Source organism: Andrographis paniculata, unplaced genomic scaffold (genome assembly GCF_009805555.1).
Source record: "Andrographis paniculata isolate CXL003 unplaced genomic scaffold, ASM980555v1 Contig54END, whole genome shotgun sequence".
NCBI classification, from domain to species: Eukaryota; Viridiplantae; Streptophyta; class Magnoliopsida; order Lamiales; family Acanthaceae; genus Andrographis; species Andrographis paniculata.
The window spans coordinates 3,738,636-3,754,272 of record NW_026137589.1 but is presented as its reverse complement, the minus strand read 5'-3'; the positions used below and the strand labels follow the sequence as shown (position 1 = coordinate 3,754,272).

The 15,637-nt window shown below is 27.4% G+C and overlaps 2 protein-coding genes across 3 annotated transcripts; both read right to left on the bottom strand.

Moving 5' to 3' along the window:
- Positions 1-830: 830 nt before the first annotated feature.
- Positions 831-2,162, bottom strand: LOC127255478 (gibberellin 3-beta-dioxygenase 1-like). The gene is made up of 2 exons (XM_051281008.1): positions 1,690-2,162; positions 831-1,608 (listed from the first exon to the last, which is right to left on the bottom strand). Exons 1-2 carry the CDS (start codon positions 2,160-2,162, stop codon positions 1,053-1,055), a joined length of 1,029 nt encoding a protein of 342 aa, XP_051136965.1. The 3' UTR covers positions 831-1,052.
- Positions 2,163-7,684: 5,522 nt separating this feature from the next.
- LOC127255989 (protein TIFY 8) lies at positions 7,685-11,153 on the bottom strand. 2 transcript variants are annotated; one of them, XM_051281806.1, is made up of 5 exons: positions 10,713-11,151; positions 9,575-9,750; positions 9,047-9,489; positions 8,701-8,788; positions 7,685-8,068 (listed from the first exon to the last, which is right to left on the bottom strand). In XM_051281806.1, exons 1-5 carry the CDS (start codon positions 10,906-10,908, stop codon positions 7,898-7,900), a joined length of 1,074 nt encoding a protein of 357 aa, XP_051137763.1. In that variant the 5' UTR covers positions 10,909-11,151; the 3' UTR covers positions 7,685-7,897. The 2 variants fall into 2 exon arrangements, with proteins under 2 accessions (XP_051137763.1, XP_051137764.1); XM_051281807.1 differs by having other exon boundaries at positions 7,826-8,064; positions 10,713-11,153.
- Between the last annotated feature and the right edge of the window lie 4,484 nt (positions 11,154-15,637).

Below are 15,637 nucleotides of genomic sequence, written 5' to 3'. Positions count from 1 at the left end.
TATATTAATTTCAATTTAAGTATTTTAAGAGAGAAAAAAACTAAATAGCACAAGCAATTAAAAACCTACAAACAACTTACCCGATTTAATTTTTTAAATACAATTAATCTTTAACCACTTACCCCTTTTTTTTTCCTTAAAAAAATTGACAATTAATTTTTAACCACTTACCCAAAAATATTTGCTCCGGATTCTCAAATCATCTAAAAAATAAATAAATAAATAAATAACAAAAAAATAAATATCAACCCTTCTTAAAAAATAATTAACTTCAAAATGATATGCTCATCTTATAAATCCACCTTATAATAGTATAATATAAAATGTTTTAAGTAAAAATATATTTGTGTTTTGAATATGGTCACCAAATTGCTATCTTAAATCTTTCAAAATCACAAAATTTAAACTTGCCATAATTTCCACAACTATGATACTTTTTTCTAATTATCAATTTCTTGAATTTTTAAATATACTATGAAATTTTCATTTTTTAGGTTCTCAAATTTTGAATTTTCAATTTGATTTGAATATAATTCAAATTTCGAATTTAGAACCTTTAGACTCGGATATGATTGTTTTTTCTTTAAAAAAATTGAATTTTCAAATGGGTTCGAATTTTGTCAAACCTGAATCAAATCTCTGAATGCTCTCCCCTAATTTTATATCACGACTATGTTAGAGGCAAAGATTCGTCGACCATTATTTCAATCGCATAATGTCTCAATGTTTCTTGCATATTTCGATAGCAAATAAAATCTTGCGAGAAGTCGTTGCGCCAAATCTATAAAAAAAAAAAAAAAAAAAAAAACACACAAACTTTAAGCTAAAATGAAAAACACAAAACATCACACAAGATCAACACATATCATAATAACATCTCATATATAAATATATATATATATATATATCATCAACAAATCTAAGCAAAAGCTTAAATTTGTCAATAATTTTCATACAACCATCATCACAATCTAAATTATTCATCCCTCACTCTCCCTCCCTCATACATAATACTCATAATAATAATAATAATTATTATTATAATATTAATTTCAAGCAATCTTCATCATCGGAATAGCCTTGTAGAGCTGCTCATACTTAACCTTCATAAAATCCTTCATCGCCACCGACCGGAACTTCGGAAACGGCACCGACTTCAGCATCAGCGGCGCCACCACCTGCTCCGGCAACGGCATCGTGAAAAACGCCATCGAAATCCTCTCATTCATCTTGTCCGGAATCACGCGGTGCAGCGCCGACGCGAATCGACCGTTGGACATCATGTGCAAAAAATCCCCAATGTTTATCACCAGCCCCCCCGCCACCGGGCTCACCTCCACCCACCCCTCCCCCTCCTCGAACACCTGCAACCCCTCGTAGTTCTGGTGCAACACCGTCACCACCGTCGTGTCCGTATGCGGCGCCAACCCCAACGCGTGGGTCGGGTCCGGACAAACCGGGTAATAATTCAGCTGTAATGCCCGAGTCCCCATATACGCCGCCAAATCGATATTTCCGGCGACGGCTGCGCCCATCGACTCAAGAATCATGATCGCCGTTTTCCTCGCTAGCTCGTGCATCGCGTTCTGGTACGTGTCCATCACGTCGCTGTTGATTGATATTTAGTTTTAAATTTATTAGATTTAGATCAGCACAGCAAAAGAGCATTAATGATGGCGCATTAATTACCAGAACTCGAGGTAAGTCTCCGGCCAGTAGTTCTTGACGAGGTCGGCCGGGGAGCCGTGGATGGTGAAGCCTTCGTGCCACATTTTTTTCGCGAAAAACGGCTGGATCGGAATGTGGCCGTAGCCGGCGGAGCCGGGGCCGGGCTGGCGGAGCGCCGCCTGTTTAAGCTCCGCCGGCAGGTTGAAGAGGCGGAGGCACTGCTCCTCGGCGGCGGCGATGACCGCCGGCGGGACGCCGTGGTTGATCACCTGAAACATACCGGTTTTTTCACAGGCGATTCTGACCTTATCGAATTGCGCCGCCAGCGGCGCCGCCAAATCGATTACCGGGACGGCGACGTCCGCCGGCGTGCCGGAGATGTCGTTAAGCTTGGACTCGTCGAAAGGGAACCAGACATGGCTGTCGGGGACGTCGCCGGCGGCGGTGTAGTCGAGGGGGCGGAGAGGGTTTTTTTCCGGCGCGACGGCTGCCATTGCTGAGCTGGATTTTTTTTAAATTAATTAATTAATTAATTTGCTGATATTTGGTGATTTATTGGGTTGGGAGTGGCCGTATATATATATGCGGAGAATACGACCGCTTTCGGTAATGAATTGAATTAAAAAATTGAATTTGAAAATGTTATTGTTGTAATATTAAATATTATTTTATGTTATGGTAATAAAATTATTATTTTAGTCGTTATATTAGGACTACAGTAATGTCTTTTCTATTAAAATATGTTATACTGTGAGAATATTACGATATTGTGTGTATCTATGTAATATTATGTTTATTTTTGGAATAAATTGTTTGGATAGTGCTTATCCGTATTTTAAAATTATTTTTTTGGTAATATTCATTATTTATTTTAAAAATATATTATACTCAATATGTCCTAGTCAAAATATTTATTTTATTACTCCCTCCGTCTCATGTATTATGGGCCTATTACTGTATATTAGAGAATTTAGGTAAAGTGTGATTAGTAAATAATTAAAAAGTGTATTAATAAAAATAATTATCGTATAATAAAAATAATTGTGGATTAAGATTAAAATAACTAAATAATTTAATTAAGATTAAAAAAATTTTAAAATTTAAAATGAGATTAAAGTGTATAATTATATTTCAAAAAAAGAAATGGACAGATTATATGATACGGACGAAAATAGAAAATATGAACAAATTATGTGGGACGAAGGGAGTACTTTCATGTGTTCAAGTATTATTTTTTACTTAAATTATCTTTTAATTAAATATTAAAATACTATTTACTTTCTTTTTATTATTCTTTAAATTTCAATAATGTCTTAAAATTTTACATTATCTTATTATACTATATATTTATAAAATATTAATATATATCTAAATCAACGTGCAAAAATTAAATAAATAACTTGAACTCAAACAAATAAAATATTAAATATATATTATTTAAAATATTATGCATGATTGTTTAATATTTTTACTTTTATTTATTTTTATTATAATAGATACGAGGAAGTGTCTATTCTATTAAAATACATTATACAATTTATTACACTACTGCATTGAAGAATATTACAATATTGTGTGTATATAGTAATGTAAGTATTATGTTTATTTTTTAAAATAAATAATTTAGGTTATATTTATCCGTGTTATAATTTTATTTTATAAATATTCATCAATATAATATTTAAAATATATTACTTTATTTCTCTGAATTATATATTTCTTCCGTCCCAACTCAAATCATCATTTTTAGTATTTTCGTCCGTCTCAATTCAAAATATCTCTTTTCTATTTTAGTAAAAGTAATCGTACACTAATACCAAATACCCTTAACTTTTACCTAAAGTACAAACATATTATTATACGTTCAATTATTTTTTATATAAAGTCAAATGACAAATTTGTCAAAAATCTCTTACACATTTTTATTCACTAATAAAATATTATTACTATTTCTTAATTTACTACAAAATCTCGAATAGCTCATTTAGATCGGGACAGAAAATAGTATAATTTTTGTCATTTTATTTGTCCAACTCAATTGTATTCTATTTTTTAAAAATAAAATAAAAGTACTATTTACTTTAATAAATAAATATCACTACACTTTATACAATATCATGATTAATGTCAATAAAAAGTAATGGGTTTAAGAGTTTTTTTTTTTTTTTTTTCTATTATATTAGAAAAAAAATGGAATAAGTGTGTTTGTTTAGTTTTTTAATTTGAAATATTTTTATTTTATGTATGGAATGCCATTAATAAAACAAATAATACTTTATCCGTCTGTATAATTATGTCACATTTTTTTTTGGTTAAATTTATATTCAATCAATTTATAATAAAATACATTTATTCACCTATAGTTTCATTACTCTTATTTTAACAAATTAATTTGTTTCTTCAATAAACCTTCTATAATACATCATTTTATTTTTTACCTATTTTATATTAAAATATTATTACTTTTTAATTTCTCTATCCAAACAAAATTACATAATTAGTTTGGAGGAAGAGAATATTTTTTTTTATTGAATTATTAATTTATTGTGAATGAATAACATATGCATTATATATATTGTATCTTTTTATTAAGATTAATCGAGAAGTGTGTCAAAAATTATTCCCTAAACAGTAATAAATTAAAATTACATTGTAAGATAGTAATATATTGTTATTAGTATGATATTAATAATATTATCAATAATATTTATACTAATATTTAGTTTAATATATTAGTATACTATCATTTTATGTATGTATTTTAAATATTAGATACATACCATAATTATATTGATAGTATAAAAAATAATATTTTGTGTTAAATTATTACTTTTTTTTTTTAATAAATAAAATATATATTTAATGTGTATATAAGAAAAGATAAAAAAAAAAAGTGTGTTCTTTTTAATTTTATTTTTGTACCATAAGGTTTGTTCTTTATTTGAATATTGGGGGTGTGTTTGATTTGTATTTTATATACAAATGGATAGCATTCAGTGTATATGGTTCTAAATAGAAATACATAATTTTTATTTTTTTTACCAAATATATTATCAAAATATTATTTAAATCAAATTTAAAATCAAAACCTCCAAACTCAAATAAAAACAAAAAGATAATAAAAAATCATTAATTTAATTAATATTTTAATGTAATATCATCCGTCTTAATTCAATTTTATTTTATTTTTTTATCTCATTTAAAATTATCTCTTTTCTATTTTAGAAAAAATAATCATGCATTAATACTAAAATATTTTTAATTTTTACTTAAATTACAAATATACCATTACACGTATAATTACTTTCTACAAAAAGCAAATGACAAAAATATCAAATTTCCTTACTCACTTTCATTAAATAATAAAATACTACTCCCTCCGTCTCAATACAATAGTTTTGTTTACCATTTTTGTATGTTCCAAAACAATAGTCTCATTTCCATAAATAATCATATCATCATAAAATTATCCCTACTTTTTCATTATTATTACACAATTGTCACTATTTTTTACATTAATATACTCACAAAGGAAAAAAAAAAAAAAAAGTCATTTAACTTTTACTATCTACCAACTACCAATATAATATCAATATTTTTTAAATCTCGTGTTCAATACAATAAAACTATACTTTTGGAACGGAGGGAGTATTATTTTTTAATCTATTACAATATCTAACTGACCCTTTCAAAAACATCGGGGTGAGTATTTCTTATTACATAGTGTTGATTTAATTTTGGACCAAAATTAAACAAACCTTTATATATATATATATATATATTATAAAATATCAAATTAAATATATAATTTTTACTATTTCTAAAACTTTCAAAATTTATATACGTAGATGAGGCCAATTCATTTCAAATTGAGTAGTTAAAACCAATTAATTTATTTAATTTTTTAAAATAAAAAAAAGGTACAATAGTGACTGGTAGCTCGAAGATCTGGTGGTTCATTTGTAAGCTGCAAATTTTTGTTTGGTTGTGTTTAACTGTATGTATATATTTTAAAATAATTTAAATCAAAATTAAAATTTAAATAATTATTTAATGTAATATAAATAAATATTTACTACAATATTTTAAATAAAACAGTATAATTTTAATATAACTGTTGAGATATTTTAGATATTCGGTTTTAAATTTAGTATAATTATATTTAGATTTGGTCTTATCTATAGATTAGATTACTTAGTATTATTGCCTATATATAACCCCTTATTTTGATGACAATAAGACAATTTCATTATTTTCCCCCAAAATTTCTAACTATAACTATTTAAAAATAAAAAATAAATATTTGAACCATTATATTTTGGTTTCAACCATTATTTAATGTGATATTTGAAATATTGTTTTTTTTTTGTTTATAATAGTAACACGAAAGAATTGCACTCCTCTGTCTCATAACAAAGTATTCATTTTTTTATTTTAGTCCGTTCCATAACAAAGTATCAATTTCTTTTTTTAATAATTGTACTATCTAACTAACATTACAAATACCCTTCAAACTTACAATATATTACACAAATGTCATTACCTTTGTATCACACGTACTAATAAGGTTATTTTAGTCATTTCTACTTTATTCATACTATATCCCAATATAATATTAATATTTTTAAAACTATGTGAAAAAGCAAATGAATATTACTTATAGGACGGAGAGAATACAATAAAAAGAAATCAAAGAAAGAAGAACTATAATTGCGTTGGACATAGAGGTAAGTATATTTTTTTAAATATTACTCATTTACTGTGGTTAAAAAAAAAAAAAAAGAAAAGAAGGTGAAATTAAGTCCGAAAAAGCTGTGGAAATAAAAGTGAAAATATATATGAATGTATAAATTATAATAAGACAAAGATAAAAAAAACAGTGATAGAAAGGTCGAAGGACCGATCAAAAATAAAAATAAAAAAATAAAAAAACAAAAAATAAAAAAACAAATTAACAGTATTGGACACAAATACAATTATGTCACTGTTATGTCATGTTACAGATTTGTTTGTTTTCCCTCACCTTAGTGTTTTTGGTATGTGAAATAATACATCGTGAAAAATAATAATAATAATAAATAAATCAATAAATAATAATAATAATACTCTCTCCGTCTCAATTTAAAAGTATTTTTTATTATTTTTGTCCGTTCTATTCAAAAAGTATCACTTTTATATTTTAGTAAAAATAATTATACATTAACATCAAAATATTTTTTATTTTTATCTAAATTACAAATATATATATACATACATTTAATTTATACATAAAGTCAAATAACAAAAATATTAAAATATCTTAGTATATTTTTTTACTAATTAATAAAATATTATTATTTTTAATATATTACAAAACTCCAAATGATCTATTTGGAGTGGGACGGATGAGTAACATATTATCGAAATAATTGATAAATTGTAAAGTCAAGAAGAATCCTCTCAACATAAAAAAAAATTGATATATATATTACTCTCTTCTTCGTCTCAATTCAAACTACTATTTTTAATATTTTCGTCCCTTTTATTCACAAATACATATTTTGTGTTTTAGAAAAAATAATCATACACTAATATAAAAATATTTTTTAATTTTTACTTAAATTACAAACATTAATTATTTTATAACAAAAATATCAAAACATCTTACAATTAAATACTATTATGTGTTAATCTATAATATTTTATACTTTATCTGTGCACTTAATTTGTACATTTTTTCTATTTTGTCCATTTGACATATTTTGTTATTTTTTTTTATATTTTAATTATATTTTAAAATTCATAATTTATATTTTTTTTTCATTTTAATTAAACTATATAATTATTTTAATCTTAATTTATAATAATTTTTATTAAATCATAATTATTTTTACTAATATATTTATTAATTATTTCATAATTATATAATAACTTAAAGACTGTGCCTAGATTAAATTTGACAAATTAGTTTGAACACAAAAAAAAAAAAAAAAAAAAAAAAAAAAGTATATAATGATATCAGTAAGAAAATTTTCAAAAAAAAAATTAACTTCAATCCACCGATATATATTAAAATAAAATAGCTCCCACAAGACAAGGCACGGCGCGCCGGCAAGAAAACCACAGCAAAAAGTACATCAATTCAAAAGTTCTCATCATTCATTCATTCATTCTTGTAATAATCGAACATCACATTAAATTGCAGCCATTCAATCCCAAAACACGACTTTAGAACAAACCTTCGATCCCCTCAGTGCGACTCTCCTTTCTCAGACGGCTTCCCCTGCACCGACATTCCGGCGGCGGAGTCCGCATTGCGATTTTCTCCGGCAGACGGCGGCTGCCTCCCCGCCGAATTAGGTTTGTATGTCGTCGACCAAGACCCGCCGTTCAATCCAGCTAAAGCCATTATTACATCTGCCTGATTTCGACAACAAACTAAGGATTATTGTCGAGCAAGAAAGAATTTCGAAATATTTAGTCGAAGATTGTCCCGACAGCAGACAAAGATCATACGATGTTAACCGCAAGAATGCTATGTCCGAAACCAATCAATTTCTTCGAATAGGCGCAACATTCTCATCGATATCTTGTTCAAAAAAGAGAAGAAATGTGTTGTCTAATCATTATTCATAACACATGACGCACATATCATATGTTAATACAACATCGTACATATTATGAATTGAAAGCATCCAGTTATAATCCGCGCAACATATATCGTTTTAGTCGCAGCTATGCACCGGTAATAATATTACTATCTCCTAAACAAGGCCAAAGTCCGGCAAATTTGAATTAACATAAAAACATGTTACGGCACATACTAAGATGCAATAACCGCGACAAAAATCGCATTTTTCCGATGCCTAAAAGTTTAAATTCTTCTTTAGCTTTTTGCATCATTTTTTACTATACAATATCATTGCTCCCAATGAAAACGTCCTAAATTTTCATATAAAACATCTTATCCAACTATTATTTCACCTAAAAACCAACAAAAAAACACGAAAAAGAACAAATCCAAAGTAGTCGAAAATAAAACAGAAAACAAACCTTATTAGGATGAACATTGTCGAAGACATGAGCTTGGCCGCCGTAAAATATGGTCATTTGCCGACCAACCGACTCTGTTCCGCGGTGGCTGTCGAAAAATTTACAAAAACCACAGCTCATTAGGCTCGATTAAAATTCGTCGAAAATTCGTCGACACCGATCTTAACCAAGAATTTACAAACAAAACAGCTCTTTAGACTCAATTAAAATTCGTCGACGCCAACTACTCAATCATGGTTAAGATTAACCAAAAATTTACAAAAACCACAGCTCATTCGGCTCAATTAAAATTCGTCGAGAATTCATCGACGCCGACTACTCAATCATGGTTAAGATTAAAATTAACCTGAATGCCGCAGCAGCAGAAGACTCCGGTTCGGAAATCCCGACACCGGACTTCTGTTTTCCGCTTCGAATTAGCACACCCGCCGGCTGCCTCGCCGCCACTGCTCCTCCGCTGCCGCTCGCATTTATCGAGCTTAATATTCCGGACCCTTTAATTCCTGTCCTTGATCCTTCGTCCGCCGCCGTCTGCGCAACGAGAGCCGGGCCCACATTCGACTCTTTAATCCTATTAGGCGCGGCTTGATAGCCCAACGGTATTACCTGTCCTGTCCGCGGAGGATATTGCAAAATGTGACCGGGATTTATTGCAGCCGTTCGATCCCATTTGGAAGGATTCGCGTCGGATCTGGTGGAGATCGAAATCGGTCTCATTTGATTCATTACAAAGGACGGTTCCTCGTCGGGGAGCCGTCTAGGCTGCTCTGCCCCGGAGTATCGAAGCAGCTGAGAAACGAGTTAAGAAAACGCTCCGAATGTTATTACATCGCAAGAATATGTGGAATTATTACGTCGCAACTGAACATCGAACCTTTGTCAGAATTGCGCCGTCTTGCGAATCCAATTGTCCTGGCTGGAATTTGTCTATAAATGAATCCGAGCTGCTCCTCTTGTTTCGAGCGAAACGATTGCTACTCTCTCGCCCCGCAATGTCGCCTCTCGACGCGTAGCACGCTATCCCTTCCAAATGATTTCCGGCGAGTCTTTCTGACGGAATTCAACCCGATTAACATATCATCAGAAAATGTCATAAAGACAAAATGATAAATTAATAACACCTTATATTAGTAAAAATGTACAAAACACTCTGTATTTTATTTACTGCGATGAAATTCATATCTGTTAATGTAAAATTTGCACTGAACACCCAATTCGTCCAAAATTGATATTTTATTATAAATATGAACTTAATTATGACAAATAAAAGTCATTTTTTAATATAATAAATAAGTAAATATCTATTAGTACTCCATTTTATAGTTTTTTTGGAGATAAATTGTTATGTGATTTTAAAAAACTATAAAAACGAAAGATTGATCAATTATTCATGTATTTATTTCAATCAAAAAAGACTTTAATATATTTTACTTATTTTATTTTGTAAAAATTGCATAATTTAAGTCCATATTTACAACCAAATATAAGTTAGAATAAATACAAGAAAGTTTCATGCAATAAATAACACATGCATTTTTATTGAAACACGATGCGGATGTTATATAATTTACCTTAAGATAAAACAACAGCATTATCCTCAATTAAGACATTGGTTCATTTGGGCATACACATATCTATCTATCTTAATGATCAATATTCAAGATATCCGAAATCCGAAACTCCGAATTCGAAACTAAATCGAAACAATCAGCAGCTTCGGTAGCAAATGCCAAAAAAGGCATAAAGCAACAACTCCAAAATGACCTCAAATGAAACCACTCCCAATACCAAACTTAAACTACCAAACACACATTTAGAAGCTCACAACAATGGCGGACAGCAACAAATTAGGGCTAAACAATGCTAATAGTAATAACTAAAAAATCTAAACGAGGATGTAATAATCAAGGCCACTGCATCAATTGCTAGCAAAATTGAACAAAATCATCCTAAAAATTGGTTAAAAACTCCAAGGGGAGGGGAATGGTTTTGGGGCAGTTCTTTCTTCTTACCAGAGCCCAGATCAGAAGTGGCCGACGGCGACACCTCCGGCGGCGGCGGAATAGGCTCCTGGCCGCCGCCGCCGCCGCCTTTATTTCCGAGGAAGTCATGGAAAGTGGCGGCGGGCTTCCCTTCACCATCTCCGCCCCCATTCGGACCGACAATCGGCTTCTCAATCTTACTCCCGCTTTGAGCATTCGCCGCCATGGCTGTAAGAAATTCTTACATCGATTGTTCTAATCAGAAAAGTTTTTTCGAAAATTAATTCAGGAATTATTCGAGTTTCAATCAACAATTCATCAAAATTAAACAATACAAAGAGCGGTAGCCAATATAACTGAAGAACCGATTGGATTAATTGAAGCTTCAAAAAATCAAAAGGGGTTTGAAATGAAGGACCAAAACTAGCACGAATTTCAGTAAAATTAAAAAAAAAAAAAAAAAAGGAGAGAGAGAAAGAGAGAGAGAGAGAGAGAGAGAGAGAGAGGGAATCAAAGTAGTGGTTTTTATGTGGGAAGAAGAGATGGGCACTTAAATAAATAAATAAAATAAAAAAGTATTTTTTTTCAGGCACAAGACAATACATACAGATGCAAATGTGCTTTCTTCTTTTTAATATTCTTGCCAGTAGCTTTTTCACTTCACTCCAATCAACACTCACTTTTTTAATTACTTTATTCGCCTCGTTTCATAATTATGTATCCGTTTATTTTTTATACAAAATTTTAAAAATATTAATATTATATTAAAATATAGAAATAAACTAAAAATAATTAAAATAATTTTATTAGTCTAGTGTGATACAAAGGTAATGACATTTATAATATATTGTAAATTGTAAAGATAGATAGTATTATTATTTCAAAATTTTATAAAAAAATATACTCCCTCTATCCTAGAACTATAGTCCTTTTGTGTTGGGCATGAGATTTAAGGAATAATGGTATTATATTGATAGTGGGTAAAATATATAAATAAAAAACCTTTTTGACCTTGTAGGTGTATTAGTGTAAAAAGTAGTGACAATTGTGTAATAATGATGAAAGAGTAAAGGTAATTTTATAATAATATGATCATTTATGAAAATAATACTATTATTTTAAAACGAACAAAAATAATAAATAAAATTATTGTATTAAGACGAAAAGAGTAATAAAAATTTAAAAACATTTGAGGGGCTTATGATATGGGATCGGGTTCAATAATGCAATGGGGATGAGCTATGATTGTGTAAAAGAAAAGCAATTAACGAGAATGTTTTATTTATTTATTTATTTTTATTTTTTTTTAAAAAAAAAGGTGACAAAGTTGAATATTAAAAGAGAGGGGGTGGCACGTGAGGAGGGGATTTTGCTATGTATGTATTTATCTGAATATTTCGAGCTACTAGGAGTCGAGGTCCTGGATGATCCCAATGGTTAGCTGATGTGGGATTATAATTTGGACTTATTGAGAGTTGAGATCCCGGGACCTGCCAGAGAAATGTGGGCAATTGTTTGTTCTCTCTCACATAGTGTGTGGGTATGAGTACATATGTTGACTGCAACCATTCGGTTACTACATTATTATTAATTTTAGAGTGAATATAGTATACTCCCCTTCCACCTATTAAAAAATGACTATTTATTTTTTTTCATAAATTTTTTAATATTAATATTATATTTAATTATAATAAAAAATAAATAAAAATATTTTTATTAGTATTGTGTGATATAAAAATAATAGTATTTGTATAATATATTATAAATTAGAATTGTATTTATTATATTAGGTAATATAATAATTAAATTAGAAAATTATAACTTTATTTTGAAATAAAAATAAAAAATAGTAAAATTTTAATAGGACGGTAGGAATATTTTTTTTCCAATTAACTCAAAATATTTTATTATTTTTAATAATTATTTATAATATATTTATTTTATTTTTTAATATATCTCACTAATATAATAAAATGTAACTTTCATTAATTTTTTTTTTTTGTCTAACAACATAACACATAAAAAGCTCGGAGAGAGGAAATATTAATTTTTAAAAATATATATTTATATTTTAAAATATTTAATACATATATATATATAATATCTTTCAAGTGTCGATCAATCCTCCATCATCCATTACGCCATTGCTCACCACTCCTTTTATTATTATTATGCATACATATATAATTAATATATATATAAAATTGCAGTGATAAATTTATAAAAAAAATTTAAAAAAATATTAAATCAAATAATTATTTTTTTAAAAAAAATTAAATTAATTTTATTAAAATCTAATATAATAATTCAAATTCCAAACAAACACAAAATCTAAACATGGATGCATTATATTTCCTTCGTCCCAATATAATTATAATTTTATTAACTTTTATTAACAAATATATTAATATTTACTGATTTTTGTATTTTGGGAAATGATATAATTGATAAATACTAGTATTTTTTACATATTTTTTTCAAAAAAAATTAATACAATACATTCATTATTATTTTTATAGTTTCTATGCAATTCTTTATATTTAACATAAAATAATCTAATTTTCAATAATTTTACAAAATAAAGGCACATTAATAATTTGAAACAAAATAAATTAACTCTTATTTTGTTTTTTTCAATTGCATATATAGTCCTGTCGACTTCACTTTATATTTTCAATATTACTGTTTCCGTCCCATGTAATATGGGTGTATTACTGTAGACACAAAAATTTAATTAAAGTATAATTGGTAAATAATTAAGAAATATATCAGTAAAAATAATTATTATTTAGTAAAAATAATTATAGATTAAAATTAAAATAACTAAATAATTTAATTAAGATTAAAAAATTTAAATTTTAAATTTTAAAATATTAAAATATGATTAAAATATATAATTAATTTTTCAAAAAAAGAAAGGACAAATTACATGGGACATACGAAAATAAAAAATAAGAACAAATTACGTGGAACGGAGGGAGCAGTAAAAACGACTCTCTTTAATTCCTAGGCATTTAAATATTTTTTACATGTCTTTTAAAATTTTATATGGATTGGATAATAAGCAAAAGTTAAATAGATAATAGTATATACTTAATAAAATATAAATAAATAATTGTGTTATTCATAAAATATTGATAACTAATACAGAAATTGTACCCATAATTTATTATCATTATTTATACTCCCTCCGTCCCAAATACCATATCCACGTTATCGTTTCTGTCCGTCCCACATACCATATCACTTCCTTTTTCTGGAAAATGATTACCCATTTTAATTTCATTTTAAAATTTTTAATTTATTTTTTAATTTTAATTAAACTAATTAGTTATCTTAATTTTAATTTATAATTATTTATATTATAGGATAATTATTTTCACTAATATATTCTTAATTATCTATTAATTACACCGCTCCTAAAATACCGTGTCTACAGTATAGCAGACACGGTGTTTGGGACAGAGGGAGTAATATTCCTCCGTTCCAAAATTATAGTTTGGATTGTGTTTGAAACGAAATTTAAGGAATATTGATATTGTATTGATAGTGGATAAAAAGTATAGGTAAAAATTTTTTTTGCCCATGTGAGTGTATTAGTATAAAAAGTAGTGACAATTGTGTAATAATAATGAAAAAATAAAGGTAATTTTATAATGATATTATTATTTATAGAAATGAAACTATTGTTTTGGAACGAACAAAAATGATAAATATGATTATTGTATTAGGACAGATAGAGTAAAATAGTTGGTGTAAACCGTCATCATTTCATACATGACCAAATCCACTATTCATATATCAACATTATTACATCACAATATATATTTATATTTACATATATATATATATATATATAAAGGGTAATGGTACAGTGGTGTCAGGTGAACTCGTTAGATTTACCATAGCGCTTGTGTTCTTTTTGTATTTTTTAAGATTTCTTATTATTTTATTATAATTTTTATAAAATAATCAGATCAAATATTTATATTTTTTATATTATATTAAAAAATATATTTACATGCAAATATTATATTAATAGCTATTTATATTACATCAAATAATCATTAAATTAAAAAGTATATATTTTATTCGTCTCAATTCAATAGTCATATTATGTTACTTGTGTCCATCGTAACACAATAGTTTTATTTTTATTAATAATTTTATTATCTTAAAATTACATTTATTTTTTTCATTATTATTATACAAATGTCATTATTTTATATGCAAAAATACTCACAAGGACAAAAGTAATTTTACTAATATTTTTTACCAACTATTAATATAATATCATTATTCTTTAAATTTCGCATCCAATCGGATAGACAGTTTTGTTCGGGAACAAATAGAGTACCATTTATGAAATATCATATAAATTTTAAAATGTTAGGCAAATCTTTCAATTGAATATCATATACTATTTCGGTTCGACTCTAAATGTTTCATTTACTTTTTGCGTGTTGATATTTAAATATTAATTATTATGTTAAAATATAATACAAATTAAGGAAAAATTACATAAATACTTTCACCAGTGTCTTATAATACTAATAGAAGGACATTTATACAAAATAATATACAAATATAATGATATTTTTAATGTTAAGTACAGTAGCGTCAAAAGGTAAATGTGATCCTTAGAAGTAGACATAGGGAGTATTAAATTTTCAATATAATTTATCCTTTTACATCATAAAATATAGGGAAAAATCAATTTTTGTCTCAATATAACTAAAATTTATCAATTTTGGTCTAAATATAAATATTTTCAATCAATTTTGGTCTCATTATAAACAATTTCAATCAATTTTGGTCCTACCGTTAAAAAATTAACGAAAATTGTTGACGTGGACATAACGGAAGTGACATGGCAACTGACATGGAAATTACAAAGCCATGTACAATTATACACGGCCAAGTTGTTACATGACAATGTATATTTCAGTGTATAA

Bases quoted from the DNA above. Each gene is read 5' to 3' on its own strand.
- LOC127255989 (XM_051281806.1), bottom strand. From the start codon at position 10,908: ATGGCGGCGAATGCTCAAAGCGGGAGTAAGATTGAGAAGCCGATTGTC. The intron at 9,490-9,574 runs GTTCGATGTTCA...CTCGTTTCTCAG, and splicing joins ACGGCGCAATTCTGACAAAG to CTGCTTCGATACTCCGGGGC. The intron at 8,789-9,046 runs GTTAATTTTAAT...ATTTTTCGACAG, and splicing joins TCTGCTGCTGCGGCATTCAG to CCACCGCGGAACAGAGTCGG.
- LOC127255478 (XM_051281008.1), bottom strand. From the start codon at position 2,162: ATGGCAGCCGTCGCGCCGGAAAAAAACCCTCTCCGCCCCCTCGACTAC. The intron at 1,609-1,689 runs GTAATTAATGCG...ATCAATCAACAG, and splicing joins GAGACTTACCTCGAGTTCTG to CGACGTGATGGACACGTACC.